Here is a 24,323-nt window from a genome sequence, read left to right as displayed (position 1 = left end):
CAGGCCCTAAAGAAGGCACAAGTGACGAAAGGAAAGATTAAATGTCTGAGACCATGGAGGGGTGATTTGCTGAACTCAAAAGAGCCATTTGGACGGCATCAGTTTTAGGGGTTCCCATTATGCAGAGGAATTCTACCTGTTCTCACACATGAATGGCAGAATTATGTCGGCAGTACTCACACAGAGAACCACATTGGGGTACAAGCCCCTAGCATATTATAGTGGAATTTTGGACCCAGCGATGAGGGGCCATTTCCCGTGCGAACAAAGTTTAGCTGACGCAGCATTCACCATCGAGAAGGCTACTACCATTGTAATGGGATGCTCAATGACGTACGTCGAGCACTTCTTATTTGCTATTCTAGAGAAACCAAAGGGCACACTGACATCTCAGAGAACGTCTGCTTATGAAGTTATCATATCAAATCCATCGATTAAAATAGTCTGATACAAAATAGTGAACCCAGCTATGTTCATAGCCGAGCCAGTCACTGAAGGAGAGCCAATACATGACTGTGCAAATTACGAAGAATTCTGAAATTCCCAGAGTAAAGGAAAATGCATTGGCAGAAGGATAAATTGTCTTCATTGGCGGTTCTTCAAAAATCAATCAAAATGATGGGCTGAGATATACAGGCGTTGCTGTGATGAAATGCACAGCAAATAGAGAATTTTGAGAACTTCTTAGTGCACAAATACCATCTCATTATTCAGCACAGGCTGCAGAATTATTAGCGTTGATACTCGCGGTTGAGAATCACGCAGACCAGGAAGGAACAGTGTACAGTGACTCCTCATGTGACATCAACAGTGCACGCAGGCTTAGCACGCTGGAAAAGGAGGGGCTACCTCTGAGCGGATGGCACGCCAGTACAGCATGCAGCCCTATTGGATAGACTGATTAAGGTACTACTGCTCCCAGTGGGCATAGCGGTTGTGAAATGCGCAGCCCATACAAAAGGGACGGATTTTATCTCACGAGGAAATCAAGCAGCAAACACGTACGCCAAGCGTATGGCATCCAAGAGTGAGACGATTATGGATGTGGAAGTCGCTGACACAAATGAAAACATGAGTCGCACGGAGTGCACCTGAAAGCTACAATGATATGGGACGAACGCAGTTAATGGAACTCCAAGGGGAGGCACCACAGGAGGAGAAGAACTTATGGAAACAGCGAGGGTGTGCTTTAAAGCCCTCCAAAAGCTTGTGGCGACAAGACAGCACTGGTAAACCAGTAATGTCTATAGCCCTGTAAAAATAGCGCTGGAGCAGTTACACTATCCAGCACACATGACAAAAGAGAATCTTGCGGCCACGCTCGCTGAAGACTAGTTCATACCGAAATTAACGGAGCAGGTTGCCTTTTTTATGGCGAACTGTATAATTTGCCACTAGTTCACAGCTGGGCACACTCTAAAAGTAATTAGAGGAGTTATCCCAAGGCCCAATGGACCTTTTCTCGGCACTTGCATGTCAATTACGTCGATATGATTCAAGTATGCAACGGGTACAGGTATTTAATTGTTGTGGTGTATCCATTCTCTAGATGGATAGAAGCAGGTCCATGTACACACCCAGACTCTACCTGTGTGGCCAAATTTGTAGTGAGAGGTATTTCCCAGGTGAGGGGTATGTGAAGTCATGAGATCAGATAATGGGACTCACTTTGTAAATGAAGTTTTTGAACAGATTAGCTTGTTGCTTGGTATAAAGCACAAGTTCTCGTTGGTGTATCATCCGCAAGTTAACGGTGTATGTGAGAAGCTCAATGGCTTATTAAAGGAAACGATAGCCAAGTTGAAGCTTACACTAAAAGGGATGGTTACACTGCGTTCCCTTGGCACTGTACGCACTCAGGAACCAGCCCGGTTCTGCCCACCATCGTACGCCGCACGAAATAGCCACAGGAAGAATAATGCGCACTCCCCCGACACCCCGAGACAGAGCTAGATGTGATGAAAGTCGACAGGAGAAATCCTAGGGTCTGAAATGCAAGAGTACTTGAATTGCATGACATCTTGCCTTACTGTAATTTCTGGCCAGCTGCAGCGATGACGAAAACGGAACACAGGAGACAGTACTGCTGATACAGCTCAAGGATTACGTGTACCATCCATCTTCCCTGGAGAGACCGTCCTGGTAAAGAACAACACGAGAAAAAAGTGGGAGGAGCCAAGGTTTAACAGTCCCTTTACAGTGGAAGACTGCACTCCCTCTGCAGTGAAGCTACAAGGAAGAAGAGTTTGGATCTTTTTGGGTGATATCAAGCCACACATCGGAGAAGACCCTGTGTCTGCACCCCAGCGCGAAGAGACTACAGACGATGGGGAAGAACCACATCACGTGCAGGCGAGATCCACGACGAGGAAGACGGACGCATGAGCAGCAGCAAAGCAAGGACAAAGAACTTTTGTGCAATAGTTGTGGCTTCATTTTGGACATTCCTCTGAGCAAAAAAAGGGGATAAGGACATAAAAAATGGACACTGTGCATCCTAGTTGCAGGGTGAAGAAGGAAAGTGCACGTAGAAGCCACAACATAGTCTGTTGACTTTGAACTTTGGACTGAGGCACACTGAAGCCTTGATTATAAAAGGATATGCCAAATTTTGATCAAGGACACAAATTGGAAGAAAATACAGTATCCAGATTCCTTCCACACAGACTTTGTTCGGACTCACTCATGGTGTTACACCTTTATCGGTAGTGACATCACTAAGTACATTTTAAGATATTTCGAGCTAGTACTGAGATCATACCCGTCAGTGGTGGGGAGGCTCACCAACATCACTGACTTTCTTCAAGATCCTGAAAACGAAAAGACTATAAAGGAGGCTGCTTACTGTAATTGCCGAACAGTTCCTCCTACTTCCACAATACAGCGAGGCAAAACCAAATGTCCCAAGCGGAAGAAGAAGAAGCGAATACACTCATCAACGGGATATTTTTTCATCTAATTGAAGAACGCCCAACCTTTGTTGGGAGGCATACTGATGTATTAACATTTCCTCGAGATCCGGCAAAAACAGAACGCTTGAGCATAATTTTGAACTGCATCATAATCCAGGTCACTCTCCACACCAACCTAGGTCATAGAAGCCGCTCACAGTGACTACCGAACTGTTCCAAACCGCAACAAGGGCAGGACAAATATCCCTGTCACCAGAAGATATTAGATTGCCGAACAACGTCTTCTTTCGCCTTATTGAAGACTCTCCAGAGCTTGTGGGGAGACCGGTCGATGTTGACGTCCTCACGTTCAGAGATCCAGCAAAGTATACCCAGCTAAGCATGCTCCTGCATGGTATTGTAGCACACATTAAACTCTCCAATCTCCATCAGTCTCTCCGGAGGAGACAGTGAAGCTTTCTGCCGAGGGACAGATCGAGAGCGTAACACCAGAAGGTCCATTTTTATTTCTTTTGGCAAAGACACAGCATGTCTTCGGGAATGAAGCAGATCAGAGACGTAGACTGGGAATTCATATTTTGAACATGCACAGTAAAGAGACTTACTGAATTATCACCCGATTGACATTCTACATAGAGCCCAACAAGAAACTGTATCCAGAAATAATAGACAATCCAGTGTTCAAACAAAGAGAGACAATTGTGTACTACCTACAGCCCACAAACAGAATCCAGAGATAATATTGCTTAGAAGGTATAGATTAAAAAATGTGTATTTCTCAATAGGTGATCATTCACCTATTGATGGGGATTCAGATGGGGATTCAGAGCAGCAATCTTGTCCTCCCCCAGGTGGAGAGACATCCGTCCCTTTCTGGAAGTAAATGCTGCCAATGGACTTACAAGGGGATAATGTATATATGTATTATATTTATCATTATTTAGCTGTTGCTGACAATCAGAACTGCATTTTTTATTGGTGTACAAAGCAATCCAATCCCAGTGCATAAAACTAATGTTGCATACATGAAACCTACAAAGGCAGTCATTCCAGTCCCTAGAAGATCTGATAATGGAGTGAGTGAACCTGAGATGGATGTGATTAGCAATGACACACACACACTTGTGGTAACAAATCGAAAAGCTGGACACAGGGTCGGCAGAGCGAATTAAAAAAGATTACCGACAAACACACGCATGCAAACATTGAATGCACACACATCAGGCCTAGTGTCAATAACCGCAGAACCACAATCCAAAGCATGGAAGAAGAGACTGCCCACTATGAGAAGTTCCACTACAAGTGAAGTGAAAAGACAAGGGGAAGAAACTGAATTCCTGAAGAGACAAGAGGAGTTGGAGAATAAACCACCAGAGACAACATTAACAAGCACACATGTTCCATTAGAGGGAACAAGTACAAGTTCTACAATACAGCCATATACTGGACCAATGTCAGAGTGGATGATATGGGCATTTCTAACCAGAAGAAAAAAGATGCAAGGGGACACGGAAAGAACTGCCAGACTTTTGGCTACTCAAATGGTACAGATGCAGAGACCTGCACCATGGACCAGGATACCCGAGAATCCTCCAGAAAGAAGGAGCCATACAGATGTATTCAGGGATGTAGTTACAGCAAACTACATGAAAACCCTAAGGATCAAGAGAAGCATACACAGAGATGACAGTGAACTAAAGATTACTTGGACAGCACAGCACATTTGGGAAACATCTGGTACCAGCACATGAAGACTAAGTTCAGAGGGGAATGCTTTGTTTGTGCACTCCTACCGTATAGCATGGGGAAGTCCAAAATCTTCTTAGCTGTAGAAGTTGATGTCCAGAAAGCACACTGTCTCTCGCACGTAGCAATGTGCAAGACCAGAGGCCAGTTCATGGGAAGTGATGCCTCATTGAAATGGGCAACCGAAGCATCCTGGTGATCCCGATGAAGATGATTATGTCCAGGACATAAAGACAAGAAACAGAGCTCATACTAAAAATCATGTGATCAGGTATGAGAATCCTGGAGTAAAAGGAGCAGGAATAAGATGGGAAGTGAACAAGAGACTAGAGAGTCCAGGAAAGTCTGCAGAAGACATAAGTGTATGGAAGAACAGAGGCCAAATGCAAATTTGGGGAACAGTGCTTTCACCAGACGGATAGGAGAAAGGAATAGTGATCTGTAGAGCATGGATGGTCACTGGAGCCTGCAAGGAAGCAATTGAGAATTCACAAAGGTTAGGCAAGCCATTATGGCCAAAGCTTGCCAAACTATTGACCTGGTTCGAAGACCGAGGAGGAACCTTACAGATAATGCCACTGGAAAGCTCAAAATTATGCTTCAGGAATAATGGCACAAGAAAGATGGGAGAGAATCAAAACTGTGGACACATTTTTGACGCTCCAGGAATGACGCATGGAACTGCAGTAATTATGGACCATTACTGGGCATGTGGATCCAAGGCATACATCAGACTGCCGAAAAACTGGGGAGGTATATGCACCCTAGTGAATGTCCACGTTCCAGCTTTGGTGATCCCGAAGAGTGATCTGAATATTGACAGTTTTCCAAAAGCAGATGCTCACCTGAGAAAGAAGAGATCTGTGGAACTAATAACTCTAATGAAGAGGGAGAATAACTTTTCTGCCAAATCAGAAGAAGCCTTCCATGCAATCCCATATAAACACAGGCTGTTTAGCCTCACCTCAACAGTGTTCACGACAATCTTCATGCTAAGATTTCAAGTTGTAGCAAATACTAAATGGTTGCAGATAACCAGATGGGAGGTACAGCAAACTAGCAACACAACCATAAAAGGATTCAACGCCATAAAGTAAGAGTTAAGGGCAGTTTGATTAATGACTCTCCAGAACATATATGTACTTGACATGATCACAGCTATGGATGGAGGAGTTTGTGCAAAAATCAGAGCATCATGTTGCACATTTATACATTCTTACGATGAAGAAAATGGAACTCTAGCAGAAGCCATAGGAATGTTGACAAAACTACAGAACCAAATTGATGAGACTGACGAAGTGGACGACGACAGTTGGTTGGGATCACTATTTTCATTGGTTCCGCAATGGATGGCAGATGCATTCAAGTTCCTAGGAGCCCTGTTAGTGATGATATTGCTAGGAGTCTGTCATCAAGATAATCTCTCAATGCCAGAAAACTGCGAAAAAAGCTATAGGGATGAAGATAATGTTTGATGTCAAGCCAGGTTGGAAGCCCAAGGACCTGACTGACGAAGAAATAAGAGAAGTTGTGAAGGCCAGCATTCACGCACCAGAAGGAACAAAGTTTCGATATCCCAAGAAGCACTGAAATTATGTGGGAAGATGGGTTTACTGCAGCCCGAATGGACAGTGTCAACTGATGACGTGGAACAAAGACGAACACGTAAGAACAGCAGGAAGCTTGAAAGGAGTAATAAAGATATGGACTCCAAAGAGATACTTCAGACCATCATGTATAGACCCAGAAGATGAAGAAAGAATGGACTCAACCAATGAAGCAAAAGAGAAACTGGAAGAACTGAAGAAAGAAGGGAAAGTGGTTGATGAACCGCCTAGAGGGGGGGGGGGGGGGAGTGTAGAGGAGGTCCCAAATTCAGCCCGCACTCCAACCGTCCATTTTGAAGTACCAGGAACGTCCATGCCAAAATATGTGATGTATGATGAGCAAATAAACCAGCAGAGAGCCGCAGTAGGGCTCTGTCCAGTACCTATCACAAGAACAGCACCTATTGAAGTACTGATACCAAGGAAACCATGGACAGTAAGGTATCCATTGAGAAAACCATATCAACAAATGAAACGTAACGAAGATCGTCCAAGTACAGTCCCTGAAGAAACCAAAAAAGTCTTAATGGAAGACGAATGGTGACGTCAAGAGAACCTGGATTGACTCACATACAGAAGACATGATGACCTAAGAACAATAAGGAGAGAAGAAACGCCATGAATAAAGGATATTGTGAACCTAAAGTGAAAGGACGATAGCAAATGTAAGCAGCTTAAACCGTGAGCAAAATGAAGATATTCAACCAGTTTACACATATACATATGCTTGAAACCGAACCGCAAGAAAGCTAAGAAAATCATGCAGCTTGCTATGCTTAGTAGAAGGATAGTGCGGCAAGCACCACCTATACAGATCTACCTCAAAAGAAGTACGTTATATAAGTATATTTTCACTTTGTACAAAAAGCAGAATTAACCAAGACTACTACAGGCCACACGAGAAAAGTTTCACATTCGGCAGAAACGAAACTCAGCAGAGGCAAATCGTGCCTGGGGAACCAAGGTCGTATCTGTCAAGATGGACGAACAGTAGTTCGATTGAAGCAAAGAACAGAATATACTGCTTTGAAGGGTTAAGATAGGAAGCCGAAGGCAGGTGATGGGTGAAACAAAAATAAGAAGAGGCAAATTAACGGTGTCTGAACCACATGACCAGCCAAGCGAGCATAAGTAAGCCTTTCACACCTACGCATGGAGCCTTGTCGTACCCACCCCCAAACTTTCTCAGACCAAGAGGCAGACTCAAGGCCAACTACAAGGCAGTAATTGACACTCGGCCACTAAGGTGAATGGCTGTAACATAAATTGGAGGAAAGCTGGGGTACAGACTTACTCCCTGCACCTGGCCTCATTATTCTGCATGCTGCTAAATGAAGTGGAAAAGTATGGGTAGGGGTTGGTGCCAACCCAATCACAATGGACCAAGTAATCTAGGGTCCTATAGTTAGCAGAACCAAAGAGACGTCCTACTTTTAGTGATGTCTACAGTAGCTAGTTTTAATGTAGGGCTTAGATGCCCCACCTGACAGTGTTTACCCAATCCTCATACTCTGTTAACATATACAGATATAGTACCTATAGTAAAGTTCCCTTTTCCAAACCAATAGAATTGCATGCCAATTTTTAAGTGTTAAACGTCAGTGATGACGAGTTTTTAGTATAAATGATGTGTTTATGAGGTTCGTTGGAGTTGTGAAGCGAGAAGGAAGATCACGCATCCACTGATGTTCATGAGACTCCCCGTTTTTTGTACTTGTTATTAAACGGACTCCCTTTGCCAAACCGTTGAGTTGTCATTATTGATTTGGTGTTAGAGTACTTAATCTGCAACCCCATCCATCTCACGGGTGCTGCTATCTTGTCTTAAAGTGCTTCTGGGCAAACCCTGACTATGGGCCAGTTGGGGGTCTCAGAGCACACTCGTCTATTGCAGGAGTTCACTCAGAGGCAGAAGAGGGGAAGCTAGTGGTCTAGGAGCCAGCTTTAGGCACGGTGAGAGAGGGTTCAGTTGCAGGCAAAGTCAGAGTTCCTAAGAAAACAATGTTCAAACAAGTATTTCACTTTAAAGTTAGTTAGGGTCCAGTGACTTCTGAGAAGACTCCCTAGGAGGATTCCAGCAGTGGGCCTGGGTGAACTGGAGAGGCCTCCCAATCACAACACCCCCCAAAGCTTTACAGAAATCACAATGGCTTAAGGTAAGTAAATACCCCAGCCAACAGTACCTTAGCACAGAAGAGTCTGCAGCAAGAAGACTTCAGTGCGAATAAATCCGCACTAAGTTCACGCTATTATCCTAAACACCGCCTGCGTTCTGCCTCTTCTAAGTTGTTGTGTGTTCCGTCTTTCCGCCGTGTGTGGATTTGGGGCTGTACCTTTTCCATTTCTGCGGCTCAATTCTGGAATGAACTCCCTCTGTACATAAAAGACCTAACTAATCATCTGTCTTTTAAAAAGGCCATTAAAACCTATCTGTTTTAGCCTTGTGTGGCTTGGTTTGCTTGTTTCGCTTTATCTCTCTAGCGCCATGATACCCTTGAGTGGTGGAGCGCTGTAAAAGTTTTCTTAACATAACAACTTCTGGATCTGCAGCCAAAAACCCAGTCAATGAATTCCTTGTCATGAAGACTGAAGCCAGGACACTGAAGGGCTTGTGCAGCAGGGATCAACGGGGAAGGCTCCAGGCAAGAGTATCTTCGCGGCTGGATTCGGCTCTGTTTTTGGCACCCTTTTCATGAGCAAGAAGACTACAGAATATTGAGGATTGGATTTGCGGCGCTAATCTGGTTCAGCACTCTGGTGAGGGGACTTCAAGGACTGGAATCATGTCTCTGGAAGACCAGCAGGATGCCACCAATGTTTCATCCCGATTCGGAATTCGGAAGACAATGCACCGCACGATGGCTTGAGGTCCCAGTGTATTGGGGAATTGCAGCCCTGCAAGGTCACAGCAAGACGTGCAATGGTTCAAAATCCAGGTCTTCTTGAGTCTAGTGGATCTCACCAGGCACGGGGTCACTGTTTTCAGAATCCCCAGGTCACTTGGAAGGAAGGAAGGAAGGAAGGATAACAGCAGGCTCGGGTTACACAGCAGACTCTCCAGTCGCTGGAAATCATCTCAGCTGCATTTTCTTCATCTTCCTCTTTGGATTCATGTCTGGTGGTCGACTACCTCTTCAGCTTCCAGGATCAGACTTTTATGCAGGTAGCCAGCCAATCAAACAGACGTTCAACATTCAAACTTGGGGGATGGAGGGGTTGGCAATCCTTTGATGACAGCGAGCCTCCCAGTTTGAACTGGATTCTCGCAGGCAAGCTGGAAGACAAAGGGCTGCAGAGTTTTGGACTCCTCCCTCGCTTCCTGCCTTCAAAGACACTTTGGAGCCTGGTCGGGCTTGACCCAGGTCTCCAGCCAAAGACAGAAATAAAACAAATGACTTTTCTGCCCTGGAGGGCAGGGGAAGATCCAAGAAAGGACAAGGGACGGTAAAATGGCAAAAAAGCAGACAGGCCATTTTGGTAAAATGGGCACCCATGGTTGCCTTTACCAGGGGGGGGGGGGGGCTGTGGAAAGAGCCCGAGGTAAAGGCACACTGAATTAGTTTAAAGGTTCACTGCCACAAGCTAAAGGCAAGCTTGTCCCTGTAATAGAATTGTGACAAATGGGTCTTGAACTGAGAGAACCTGCAGTTAACTCACCTTCCTTATTGATGTAAAAGCTATGAGAAAATCGTTCTTGTAAGTGAGGCACTGAAGACTGGTTTCATGCATTGGTTCAAAAGGAGGGCCGGTAAGTTTAGTAAGGACAACATTCAAGTCCCATCCAGGAGGGAGTTGGATTAGAAACTTGGGTGGGTGGCAACCTATTGACCCCTTCCATGAAGGCTTTAATGACCGGGACTTTCCAACATGAAACTTTACTTCGAGAGGTGGTGTATGCAGATCTAGGACAATGTGAGAAGGTGTGTAGTGAACTGGATTGACGCTACATAAATTGCACCAAATGAAAAAGCAATTCCATTAATTTAAATAGCAATGTCCATACATCTTTGTGTCAGGTTTAAATGGCCAAACTATGAACTCAGGAGCAAAGCTGCTAAGTTCAGTGTTTGAGGACATGGCTGCAGTATTAACCCTTGATCTTGGGACAGCATGTTGTAAGGGCACTGGAAGGCATAGAGACATTCTCATTAGGTGTGAGAACCATGGTTGACAGGCCCACATTGGTGCTATTAGGATACGTTTGACTTGTTCTTGATGCTTTGTGGACCATCCCGTTGAGGAGTCCAGGGGGGACTGGAGGGGTTGGGGGAGTGCGTCACCTAGACCAATTCATCCACAGGGTGTTCCCCTTTACTTTGTCTGGGGATACCTGAAGGCGTAGCCTGGGCATTGTGCGTCCTCCAGTGTTGCGAAGAGATCGATCTTTGGATGATCCCCAGTCTGAGAAGACTGTAAAAGGTTTGTGTACAACTGTCATTTGTGCTCTATGGAGTTTCCGCTGAGCACAGCACATCTGCTAGAAGATTGTGTTCCCCTGGAACATGTTGGGACAGTGCCAAACTCCAAATCTTCTGGGGTACTTTGGACAGCCCTGGTGAGCGTCCAGCCCTGTTTGTTTATATAGAACATGGCTGTTGTGCTGTCTGTTAGGACTTGGACGGTTTTCCCCTGCAGCTGCTGTTTGAAGGCCTTTAGTGCTTTGAACACCGCTAATATTTCCAAAAGGTTGATGTGCTTGTCTGCTAGTTACCAAGTCCACATGCTGTGCACCATATGGTGGAAGCAATGCGCCCCCACACCGTAACAGGGATGCGTCTGGGGTTAAATCGGCTTCTACTGCGGGAGTGGTGAAAGATTTTCCTTTCAAAAGGTTCTTCTTTGTCCACCACTGCAGAGATCGTACGAGGGACTGCGAGAAAACCACTAAATTGTCCCATGACCGCTTGCCTGAGAACACGGTCTCATAAGCCACTCTTGCATCGGTTGATTGCGCAGAAGGGTAAGTGGCACTAGATAAATGCAGGGAGCCATAATCATTCCGAGCAGGCGCATGGCCTTTCGTATGGTCATCTGACACCGGAGGGAAAGACAAGCTGGTCTTCCCTTCGAAGCACCAAGAAACTGTTTGTCTGGGAACAAGACTATTTTTTCTCATTGAGAACCCTAGTTGGAACAGTAGGTTGATTGTATCTTGGGTGTTTTTAGACATGCTTAGCGTGAGTCTGCTGTAATTAGCCAGTCGCCCAGATAAGGGTGCACTAGAATGGATTGCCTGTGCAGGTGGGCTGCCACGACTGTCCGAACTATGGTGAAAACTCTTGGCGCTGAGGTTATGCGGAAGGGAAGCACCGTGAATTGATAGCAAGTGTCTCCTACATTGAACCTTAGAAATTTCCTGTCTGGTGGCAACATTGAAATATGAAAACATGCATCTTTTGTATTCAATGTTGCCATGTATGTACTCCCCCTGCTTCAGAAGAGGGATTACCTTCTGCAAAGTGGTCATCCTGAATCTGAGGTTTGAAATACTTGTTTGCAGGATGCAGATCTAATACAGGGCACATGGTTAAGTCCTTTTTGCAAACAAGAAAGTACACTGAATAAATACCCTTGTTTACCTCTAGAAAGGGACACGTTATATTGCTCCTTTCTGTAGTAATGTTTCGACCTTCGCCTGTATTATGAGTTGGTGTTCTTGCGACATCCTCCTGGCTTTTGGTGGATGGTAATGGGTTTTTTGAAGGAACTCCATAGACTATCCATTGGCTACTGTTAACACCCACTGATCTAATGTCATCTCCTCCCAATGCATGGGTGAATGATGTAATTCGACCTCCTACTGGCAATGCATCGGAGGGGACCCTGACAGGTAAGTCAGTTAATGGCGTGGGTAGTGGAGCCTCTAGTGGCCTGAAAACTCTGAGGTTTGAAAATTGGACAATGCAATCTCTGATGAGTACCAAGGAGAAGAACCTGAGGAGAATCCTGATTGTGTGGGTCTGGAGAATGTTTGGGAACAAAAGGAATGGTGCATGTTGAATACTCTGTGTTGAACATATGCCTTATTGGAGATCTGGCTTAAGTTCTTTAAGGTCTTTAATGTGTCATGATCGTTCTTAGCTGTTTCCAGCGTATCGTCTACAGCCTTACCAAATAAGAATGAATCCTCAACTAACTTATTAATAAGAGTGGCTTGAGTTTCTGGTTTAAATCCAGAATTGCAAAGCAATTAGTGTCTTTTTAATAAAATGACAGTAGAGTTAAGCGTATTCTTTAAGTTTGTTATAGGTAACCTGCCTACCCTCAACCATTTTTTGTTATTGAGACCCTATATGCTCAGGGACAATCTAAATTGCACTGAAGTAACCCCCATTGAACATCATTGTAACTCGCCAAAAGAGTGGTGGTGTTAGCAATCTGGGTTGAGTAAGCAGCAGAAGTAGTTACTCTCTTTCCCAAAGCATAACACTTTTTGCATTCTTTATTTGGAGGTGCTTCTCCATTGGATAAGGGAACCCCAGCACGCTTTCTAGTAGTTCTAACTACTAGAGAGTCAGGTAACATGGCCCCGAATGTAAAGAGGATCAGAAGGTGCAGGTTTAAAAATATTTTCTACTCAAGGGTTAACGTGCAATTCTCTTTTTAACAGAATTGAACAAGGGAATAGATTGGCTAACAGCCTTCTTTTCCTTTAAGATATCTTGAAGTCTGAATTTGGAAGTGTTGAGCTGCTTTTTTGAGCAAGCGGGGAAAAATAGGCTGGTCATCTATAGGAGATGAATCGGTGGGCTGATCTGTGGGATCAGGGTCTATAAAGATTATGTCTGGCTCATCTGTATCACAAGTGGGAGAAGTTGGCCACATAACCTGATCAGCATCCCCCTGCCATGTACCCTGATCTTTACTCCCCTGTTGATAATAAATATCATCCCAATATATATGGAGGTCTGGTCAGCAAATCAATTAATCAGTGTGTACGGGACAACTGAAGTCTGGGGATTTTGGAAGTGGTTCACCCTCTTCTAAAAGAAGTGGGTTTTGTCTAATAGGATATTTTTCCATGAATGCGACAAACTGACACTTTGTCCATGGTTAGTTCACATTTTTCTTTAGTCCATGTACCTGACTTAGTGTATATGGGAGGGGAAACAATTTCCTCTCGGTTTACAGATTTCCTCTAATTTGGCAGGACTGGGACAATGTCTCCGTTGATTAGGTGTTTGTGTGTTTTTTTCCCCGTTTTTAGACTGGGAATGATGTTTCAATGGCTGTTTAGATGGTACAGAAATGGTATCCGTCGAGAGTTTAGGCAGGGCAACGTGAGTTTCCTTGGTCTTGGAGCCCTGAGCTGGACGGGAGTACAGAGGCGCAGCGGGCTTCGAACGTGATGTCAACAGAATTCAACAATTCTGTATAGGCGCGTTATAAATGCCGTATATCATATCATAACTGTTTCAATGAAACTGTAGTCGACATATGAGCCTTCTTCGACGATCCCATACAAGGTTGGTTTGGGGTTGTGTGCTTATGTGTGTACCCCTGTTGCCAGAAGATTTACTGGTAGCAGTGCTTTCGGCTTGCCTGGTGGGGTTGGGGAGGGACATGAAGGAATCTACTGACTGAACTTGGATATCTTTGGCATCCAAAAAGGATGCCGTTGCTGTCGAGGTCTTCTTCACTCGAAGCAGCCGCGCCAGTGGGTGAATGCGATTCAGCTGGCATGGCATAGGGCGCCCACCGCTTTGTGTGCCCATCCCGGAGAAGTTTAGGCTGAAAGAGTTTGCAGAGCGTGCACTGCTGTTCCAAATGTCCCACTGCTGTTCTCTGGAAAGACAATTATTACATACTTGACGAGTGTCTTTCCAGGGAAATTTCTTATTTCAAAGGAAATACAGAATTTAAAGGGCGTCATTTCCATTTAAATATAGCGACAGCTAGACAAATATAAGTAGAAAAGAAAGTGAGAAGAGGCATTCTAAGAAGTTCTCAGAAACCCTGACACTCCCTAATGCATAGGCTGAAGCCTGGGGAAGGCCGCAGCCAGACGTCGATAAGTCAAAATTTGCCAAGGTCTTCAGATGGTAATCGAAGAAGCGTCTGCCGAAAGACGTGCTAAAATAATCATTTTTCAAATAGCAAATATTAATGTAGCAAAGCTACAAACTCTGCATGAAGCGACCGACCACTATGGCGGCATATAAATAATCTGAGGGACCTCGACGCATGAAGGATCATGGATACAGCACACGTCAATAGGGATAGGATTACAGACACGGCCAGTTGACGTCCCTTTTCGACCATCGAAAACAAAATGCAATACTCTGCCTATACCACTAGATGTCGGCCTACGCATAGCATGCAATTCTAAGCAGAGCCACAAGCTACAGAAATCCACACACACGCACACGCGCACACACATTGTGCAGAATAAAAGCCCACAAAGAAACAGATTGTGGTCCATACAGTTAACATTTAATGCGGTTTACAAATGGGAATTACTATGGAATTATTTAATGCCCACATTTTCATATTGGTTTGTGCAAGGTGGTCTGAAAAATGTATATTCATGCAAGATCAGGCTAGTACGCACCTGATTGTAATGCCGGTGGACGCTGAATCCCAGCTATAATGCTCAAGTGGGTCTCTGGTTCCATCACCAAGGATCTTTTTCACTCGCACCAAGCTATCACCTTCATCTGTTCTTTTTCTTTTTTTGCCAACACAATCAGGGACTACTATTCCCTTGGCACACTGACAAACGTCTCTTAGCTCTGCCAAGATAACCTGTGCGGGGAAAAACAGCTTTCAGTCAGAATTGCAAAGCTATTCAACAATAGCTAACTTATTTCAATGATGTATCAAACTTCGATAGAGCTGACATAGTCTAGACATATCCGACATAAAGGGCTAATTCACACAGTGAGTGGGAGAAGATTTCCATGGTCCGACTAAATATCTGCATTGGGACAATGAAGATTTTATTTGGATTCATGCTAGAAGTACAAACTAAGTTTTAATACCGAGATGTGGCTGTCTGGGGCAAGAGCTATAGAACAGGCTTTGCCGGGTGGGCGGTCAGATGGACACACACGCAGACACACGTGGACACACACAGAACTTGATATTCAAATACAGTTCTGATAGTAGCTTCATGCTCCTTTACCATACAAGGTGTTTGAAACAAGTAGGATTGCAATTACTGAACATACGGACACCAGCACCTCCACCTCACGCGGGCCAAGCTCTCCAGTTCGAAATTAATTTTGCAGCGAGTGTTAACGTGGGATCATTAGCAGGGACAGGAGGATTGTATGGAGGAATGGGAGCTATGCTCGAGACCCAGGGGCTCTGCAAACTGCTGCTCTCCAGATGTTTTGGACTATGACTCCCATGGTCCCTCACCGCTGGCTGTACTGGTTAGGGCTGATGGGAGTTGTAGCCCAAAACATCTGGAGAGCCAAAAGGTGGCAGACTCCTGGTCTATACGTTCAGTAGTCACTGTGAACTAAGCTGAAGTTACTTACAATAGTTGGGGAATTGATATCTTTTATAATCATATTCTTGTTTTAACATTCCTCAATTTGTAAATGGGAATCTCAGTAACATTCAATATCTATAGCCACAGTTTCTTAATCTTTGCGATTAATTAATACCATATAATGTTACTTTTGAGTTAAGCCCACGTAATGGATGTTTTTTCCACTTTTGTACTATCTGTGGGCAGTGCTGCCATGGCTGTGGCTGGGTCATCAATGTTTGGGAGATACGACATGCATTACTCCATATAATAGCTTTTCTGATGATTATATCTGCTTAGATTCACATGCTGTGCATATAGTCCTATTGCATCTTTCTTTCGAGGATCGAAAGGGGACGTCGACAGTGTACCCAAAATCCCTCATGCGTCATGGTCCCTCCGATTGTGTTTTTTCTGCCGTGAGGGAGCCCTATAGTCAGTGTGAGTGAGTACAGAAGAGATAAGGTGTAGCATGTCTACGTTCCTTCTACTGTGTGAGGGGATGAAGGATGGGTGCCTGTGAATCTAAGTAGATACAATCATCAGAAATGCAATTACAATGAGTAATGCATGTCTTCTGATGCTTGTTAATCTGCTTAGAATCATATGCTATGCATAGACTAGCAAGCAGTACCCAGAGATGGTGGTGGGATGTGTGAAGGAACAGTAGCAAAGAGATGTCTTAGCACCGCTTGTCCCACCTGAGAATCAGACCTAGAGTGTGTATCTAGGCAGTAGTGTGTACAGAACTCCAGGTTGCTGCTTTACAAATGGATTTAAGAGGAGTTTTTACAATGAATGCTATGGTAGCCCCTGTGCCCAGATTAGAGTGTGCTCTAGGTGTGAAGGGCAGATCTCTCTAGGCAAGAGTGTAGCATAGTGTGATGCAGTTTACGATCAACTTTGAAATGGCTGATTTAGAGACAGGGTCCCCCCATCTCTACCAGCTGGCACTGAAATGAAAAAAATGGGTTGTCTTTTTGATGTTTTTTTCTTTTCCAGATAATAGATCTGCGCTCTCCTAACATCTAGCATGTGGATGCTTCTTTCTGCCATGTTAGTGGGGTTCTGGAAAAAGGTTCTATGGATTGGTTCCTATGGAACTTTGAAATAAATGTAGGTGCAAATCGTGGGCAAGCGTGCAGGTCATCTTATCCTTGTGAATCGTGACAAATGGGCCCTGAACTGAAAAGGATTGAAGTTCTCCAACTTTTCTTATGGAAGTGATCGCCACCAAGAAGGCGGTCTTGTAGGTGAGCGCTTTAAGGCTAGCCTTGTGCATTGGTTCAAAGGGAGGCCCCATTAGTCTGGTAAGTAAAACGTTCCGATGCCACCAGAACCTGGGTTGGAAATAGGAGGTTGAAGTCTTTTTACCCCTTCCATAAATGCTTTAATTACTGGAAACCTTTTTCTGGGACGTGGGGTATGCTGAAAGCGCAGCTAAGTGGACTTTCAGGGAATTGAAAAACAGGCCTGAGTCTTGCAGGCAAGTGAGATACAGCACAATGTGTGTCGTTTTGCATTCAATAGGATTGATATTCTTGCCATTAGACCAAATGACAGAGCACTTCCACTTGCTGGAGTAGCAATGTCTGGTGTTAGGTTTATGTTCTACCCCAAGTATGTCCCTACACCTTTGAGGGAGTTGGAGGTGCCCGAAGTCTACAACGTCAGGAGCCAGGCTGCCAAGTTGAGCGTTTGAGGGCATGGGTGTAGTGTCGTCCCCTTATCTCGTCACATCATGATGTAAGGGCGTGGCAGCTTCCTGGGAGGGGAGACTGACATTGCCATTAGATGGGAGAACCAAGGTTGGCCTGGCCCACATCGGGGCAACCAGAATCATTGCGACTGGTTCCTGGTGCATCTTGTGCACTATCCCGATTGAGCAGGGGCGTGGGGGGTGGGAGACATTTCCCTGACAATGTTATCCAGAGACCGTACCCCTTGGAACGGTTCTGAGGGTACCTGGAGGCGTAATCTGGGCATTGTGCATTCTCCAGAGTTGCGAACAAGTCGATCTCGGGGAAGCCCCAGTCTGCAAAAACACGACATTGAGAACAATGTCTTTGTGTAATCACCACTCGTACTCTACGGGTAGTGGAAAGTCTCTGCCGAGAACGTGTGCTAGAAGATCGAGTTCCCCTGGAACGTGTTGTGACAGGAGGAGCATCTTGTGTTTGAAAGCCCCTTCCATATGTTCTGTGACAGTCTGGATAGCCCTGGAGATTGAGTCCCCCTTGTTTGTTTAGGTAATACAAGGCCGTAGTACTGTCTGTGAGGACTTCTGCCTGGAAAGCCTTCAGGTCCTTGAACACTTCTAGCAGTTCCAACAGGTTTATGTGGTTGGTTGCTGGGGATCACAGGCCGTGCGCCGTCTGATGAAAGGTGCCCCCCCCACCCCATCCAGTCAGAGAGGAGTCTGTGGTGAGCGTGGCTTCTACTGCAGGGGTGGTAAATGTTTTCCCTTGCAGAAGGTTTTCCCTTGACCACCACTGCAGAGGATGAACGAGGGCTGCCAAGACAATCACTAGATCGTCCCATTGTCCACTGGCCTGACACCATTGGCTCGAGAGCCACTCTTGCATGGGGCACATGCGCAGGCATGCGTTTCGAACTAGGTAAATGCAGGAGGCCATCATCCCAACAAACAATCGGAAGGCCTGGCGTACGGTCACCTCGTGACTGGCTACATAGTGAGGGATCAGACAAGGCCGTCTTTGGTCCGAATTAGAGCCCCCAGAAACTGTTTGACTTGGCTGGGGTCTAGGCTGTACTTTCTCGTTGACCGAGAACGCTAGACTGGAGGAGATATACCCTGGAGGAGATATACAGTCTTTCGGGTATTTGTTAGGCATGTTGCGTAAGAATCCCATGTTACTAGCCAGTCATCGAGGTAAGGGTAGACTGGGATGGACTGCCTGCGCAGGTGAGCAGCTACTACCGCCAGTACCTTTGTGAACACCTTTGGAGCGGAGGCAATGCCGAAGGGAAGAACATTGAACTGATAGTGCGTGTCCTCCATCATGAACCTTAGGTACTTTCTGTGCGCTGGCAACATTGAAATATGAAAGTATGCATCTTTCATATCCAATGTTGCCATGTAATCCCCTGTACTAGCAGTGGGTATACTCCCTGCAATGTTGTCATTCTGAACTTTCGTGGTATGACATACTTGTTCGCTGGGCGAAGTCTAACACAGGGCATGGTGAAATCCTTTTTGGGTACAAGGAAGCACGCTGAATAAATACCCTCATCTACCTGGTGAATGGGGATGACCTCTTTGGCACCCTTTTCCTGAAGGATCTGCACCTCTTCCAGCAGGATTTGCAGGTGTGCTAGTGATCTGTGGCCGGTGTAACTCGATGCAATAACCGTGGGTGACGGTCTTGAGCACCCACTGGTCTGATGTGATCCCTTCCCATGCATGAATGAATGAATGACAACCGTCCCCCGACCGGGGAGGCATGGGAGGGGACCCGGACTGGTGAGTCATTTTGATGCGGAGGCCAGGGAGCCTCTTGGGTGGAGTTTCTGCCTCTACCCTTGCCTCTGCGCTGGCCTCTTTGCCGAGATTGGCTGTTGCCAGATGAACCTGGTCCGCAGGACCATGGCGTACCACCAGGGCCATATTGTCCGTGGGGCGATCGAGAGAAGGACTGACCCTGAAAAGGTACGAGAGTTTGAACCACTCCGCTGTTGGAAGGGCTTCGCTGTAATCTGATTCAGCGATTTCAGCATCTCATGTTCTTTTTTTTTTAGCCTTTTCCAAGCCGTCATTCACAGTCTTACCAAATAAGTTTGACTATTCTACGGGCTTATATACCAGGGAGGCCCGAGTTTCCGGCTTGAAACCTGAATTTTTCAGCCAGGCATGTATCTTGAGGAGGGTTCCCTGTGTGCGTCCTGCAGTTTCAGCAGCAGCTAGTGTGCTCTTGAGAATATTATGCGTCACCTACCTACACTCGGAGATGACCGCCAACAGGCGTGATCGCGTGGGTTCAGGGACCTCTTGGAGGCCTTCTTGGAGCAGGCCCCATTGCACGTCGCTGTAACTAGCGAGAATGGTTGTATTATTTCGCAATTCTGGTTGAATAGCCTGTAGATGTGATAATAAGTTTGCCAAGGGCAGAGTTTTTTGCTGTCCTTATCCGGGAGAGTCTCTGCTGTAGACAGTGGCACCCTTGCCCTTTTCCTGGTGGTTGCAACAACCAGAGAGTCTGGTGTGGCATGACCTCAAATATACATAGGGTCAGAAGGAGAGGGGCAAAACAGTTTATCGACCCGAGAGTTGACAGTCCTTGTGAGGAAAGGAGACAATAAGGAAGGAGCAAGGCTTTTCTTTATGGAGTTGAGCAGAGGAATAGCCTGACTAGTGGGAGGCTTTTCTTTAAGAATGTCCTCAACAAAGTCAGAGTCCTGGACAGTCTCCTGCGCAGCAATTTGAAAATGATCTGCGGCTCTTTAGGATGGCATTAAATACCATCTGGTCATCTATTGGCGATGACTGCATATGTGGGGAATGTTCCCAGTTTGGGAACTGGTCAGTAGTGTCCCGACCAAAAGGATTGTCCCCATAAGTTTCCTCTGGTTCTGAATACTCAAAAGCCTCCTTGTGATGGGTTTGTGATTGACTAGGTAGCTTCTGCAGCTTTGGTGGAATGGGACAGGAGTAGTCATCCTCCCTTGGTAATAAGTGTTAGGGAGAATTCTCATTCTATGGCTAATTTCCATTACCTATAGAGTCCCCCAGTAGCTTTGCTGGATTTGAAGGGTTTGTTTTTTCTCCTGCTAAGAGTGTGACCGTTTTCCCACTCTTAGACATATTGCTATGTGTGTTCTAGGCTATTTCGTTGTGTTTAAGGTCTATGGGGTTTATCTCACCCTCATAGGAACCATCTTTATACACGTGTTACACAGCACCTTTAGTGCAGTGACACAGGGGTGTCGTAGCTACCCCCAAACATAGACTCCATACCCTGGGACTGACTACTGTCTCCCAGGGCATGTAAAGTCCCCATTGACTTTACTAGTCAATTTTTATGAACTACACCAGTACAACCCATCTTACTATGGAGGTACTGGGAAGGGTTAATAGTTTTTCCCTGGTGTTCATTTTCGAGAGGGTACCGTACAGTCCCTCTCAAAAGTTTCTGGCTGGTGGCAATGGTTACTACCAAAAATATTCCACAGCGAATATTTCTCTATCGGATTTTCCCATTGTTCGAGGCTCCCACTTTTACTGACAGCCTCCAACATACCGCCGGTTTATTTTATTATTAACTTTACTCCGGTAGGTTTTATTTGCCACTCATGTCGCACTCTAACCTGATAGGCTGGAGGGTCTCCTGCCAAGATGACCACTCCACCGTGCGCGTGACAAATAGGCTGTATGAATGGGGGTCTTTTTGCATAAAAGCAGGGTCCTGAGGACTGGAAGAGCAAGACGTCGCCACTGGAACTGAGGAACCGAAGAGGAGAGAAGCCAAAGACATCTGCAATGACTGAACCACCGGTGAAGACCTGCTGCAGCGTCTCACCACTTTTCTCCACACGATGATAGGAGATCATCATCTGAAAGAGCCTTCTTCCCTTGAGCTAGTGGGGCCAACCAGTTTGCCAATCGCCTTCTCGGACCTGCTTTGGTCGAATCGCCAGGGCCCAGCACTTGGAGGCCGGATAGCCAGGCAGCCGGATAGCCAGGCAGCCATCCACCCGGACCACGATTTAAAGGAACTTACCTTTTATTTTATTTTGGCAGCACCGCAGCTGGTTTCATCCCCGGGTAGTGCAGTAACTCGAACCGTCCTCCACGACGAGAGCCTCTCTTCCTCTGCTGGATCCCCTGAACTGCAGGAACTACCGGGAACAACCACCACCGCAGGAGCCTCTTCTTCATATTAAGGTACTTTTTTCCGCCAGGCCTCGCTTTTTGAGTGGTAGTGCTAAAGGCGTTTTAAATCCTTTACCTACAAGTTGGGTTGGCCGCCTCCATCGTCTAACATTGTCTTTCACTTTCTGCATCCCCCTTTTTGAATCGTTAAGCAAAGACTTGACTGCAGCTACAAGAACATTTTGCTCCTGGGCTCTTTGCCCTGTACCACTGGCTCTGGCACAGGCCTATTGACTCTGGCTGAATTTGTTAGAACTGCCTTCTTTAGATTGCTTCTCAACTAGAAATGTGTTGGTGCACCTAATTCTTCTAAACCCCTTTTCCTTCCCACTTTTTAAACTTGTGAAGTGCCATTTTGCTCGGTTTTCATTTAAGTATTCTCTATGCTAAAGTACTGCCTTGCCTAAACTTGTTCACAAACTTATGGGACGTGTTACTAGGGTGTGTAAGAAGATATTCCTGTATAACATGTGCTTTCCCTCCCTTGTAAGAAATTGCTAGAGTGCCATTTGTGTTCGGTTTTCACTGTGCCGTTTTGCTCAGTTTTCACTCTTGCTCAAACTTGTCTACAATTTAACTAGGGAGTTGTGTATACTTTTATTGACGGATTTTAACTTGCTTTATTAACTATGATTTATGTGTTGAACTAGAAGTGTGTAAAATAAATATATATTCTTTTTAATACAAAGCTTTGGTCAGCGTTTCCTTGTACCATAGTACTGTAGCCCTACTGTGTAAACCCTGAATACTGCTCATCTCCCTCTTGAGATGAGTGACTGCTTAGCCACAGCTACCAACTAAATATTTGTGGTACAGACCGATACCAAAGGGGATTTATTGCTCATACCTGTAGTCTTAATCTTCTGCAGTGCTCCATAAGGGAACTGCACAGGATTCTGCCTAACAATAATGAATCTTTTTGAGAAGTCCACGAATTGGGACATCTTATCCATGTAATTCTCAATCCTCTGTCTAGTCCACAGGGATGAAGCAGAGGGGTCTGAAAGAGGAAAAGGCTGCTCAGAAAGGGGAGATTTACCAGATAACGCCCTAGAGAGTGGCTGAGTGACTTCAGAGAACTCCTCTCAATGAGAGGGAGTGCTGCGGGGTTGTTCTGCTGCTGAAATAGCCACGAGACTCACACATTTTCGGCAGCTGAATACTGTGTTTCTTCGCATCTGAGCGTGTTGTCGCTGTTGCCGACTCCGTCGAAGCCTTAGGTGCGAGTGCGCCTTTGGACGATGTATTCGGGCCATGTGCTTTTTTAATGGGAACGCCCTCATGAGAAGGAAGCCCAATCGCATGCCGAGAAGACTGTTGCGGGGAGGGCACCGGGCCGTGAGGTTCGGCAGGCACTGTTGAAATGTTCGGCGGGCCTGTTTGCGTTTGGCGCTTCTTCGACGTGTCTGTCGAGGAAGCCTTCGGGGTTGTGCGTTTTTCCTTGGATGGTGCGTGTGTGCCCCTGTCGCTGGTGTGTGAACTCCCCATAACATATCCAGTGGTCGGTCTGTCGGCGCTAGGGACTGGCATCTGGGAACCGGGGGGTTCCACCGAAAGGTGTATGGCTTTGAGGTCGGAGCCATGGCTACCGCTAGAGCCCTCTTCATCCGAGGCAACGGTGCCTATGGGGGTATAAACCCTCAGTACTGCATCACGTAGGCCACCCACTGTTTCGTCCACCTGTCCTCTAATGTCTTAGTAAGAAAGAGTTTGCAGGACTTGTAGGAACGCTCATCGTGGTCACGAGGTAACCACCTATTGCATCTGCGATGGGTGTCCTTCCGTGGGAATTTTTCTTTGCATGACTGACAATTTAAATGGAGTCCTCTCCAAAGTAGAGGTAGAAGGCGGCAGCCAGACCAAAGAGGGAAGAGGGGAGAGGGGAGAAGGAAATGCATTCTCAAAAGGAATCAACCCAGGGCCCCAGCTCTCCCTACAGTAAGGGCCTGGCTGGAAGGCTGAGGCCACGCGGTCGACAGACGATCAATGCACCAGTTGCCAAACAGGAGTAGATGTCTTCGGCATAAGACTCCACAAAGCAGTCGAAGAGAAGACTAGACAACCATCGGTCGTGGGACAAAGAAGTAACAATTGAGCAATATCAACTCTTGAGAGCTCCACATAAGGCGACCAACTAGTTGGGCGTAAAAAACAATCTGAGGGACCTCGACACGTGATGGATTTTGGGTACAATAAACGTCGCGTTAGGTATAGTGTTACAGTCAAGCCCATGTCGACTTCCCCTTTCGATCCTCTAAAGAAAGATTCAATACTCCACGATTACCACTAGATGTCGGACTATATGCACAGCATGTGATTCTAAGCAGATTAACAAGCATCAGAAATATATATATATTCAACTTCGTTTTACATCCATGAAAGTTCGCCAAATGCGGCATACAGCTGTACTGGCCTGTTTCGACCACTCATGCAAAATTTGGACATGTTACATTAATGGTTTCATGCTGAAATAAGCTTGCAAAGTTTAAGGGTGCGGAATGAGGAGACTGGCACAGGTGTAATGTTTTTGGGCAAAGACATTTATTCCTTAGAAAAGTAAAGGAAAACCCCTATCTGACCACATTAGTAAGAGGGGTATCCCTGCCTGAACTTAATATTAAGGATCTGTTAGGATGTCCCCAATAAAAAGTCCACTGTCGTGTGTCAAAACCTATTTACTTCCATTACCC

General features: G+C 45.7%; 1 protein-coding gene across 1 annotated transcript in view; it reads right to left on the bottom strand.

Moving 5' to 3' along the window:
• POP1 (POP1 homolog, ribonuclease P/MRP subunit) overlaps positions 1-24,323 on the bottom strand; it is a 1,381,968-nt gene that overhangs the window by 759,192 nt on the left and 598,453 nt on the right. Inside the window, exon 8 of the mRNA XM_069621412.1 lies at positions 14,817-15,010. Coding sequence (XP_069477513.1) covers positions 14,817-15,010 — 194 coding nt within the window. The remainder of the gene's footprint in view (positions 1-14,816; positions 15,011-24,323) is intronic.

This window comes from Ambystoma mexicanum, chromosome 5q (genome assembly GCF_040938575.1).
Source record: "Ambystoma mexicanum isolate Mex_15411 chromosome 5q, UKY_AmexF1_1, whole genome shotgun sequence".
Taxonomy (NCBI): domain Eukaryota; kingdom Metazoa; phylum Chordata; class Amphibia; order Caudata; family Ambystomatidae; genus Ambystoma; species Ambystoma mexicanum.
The sequence above is the reverse complement of the archived record's forward strand: the minus strand, read 5'-3'. Positions and strand labels throughout refer to the sequence as shown.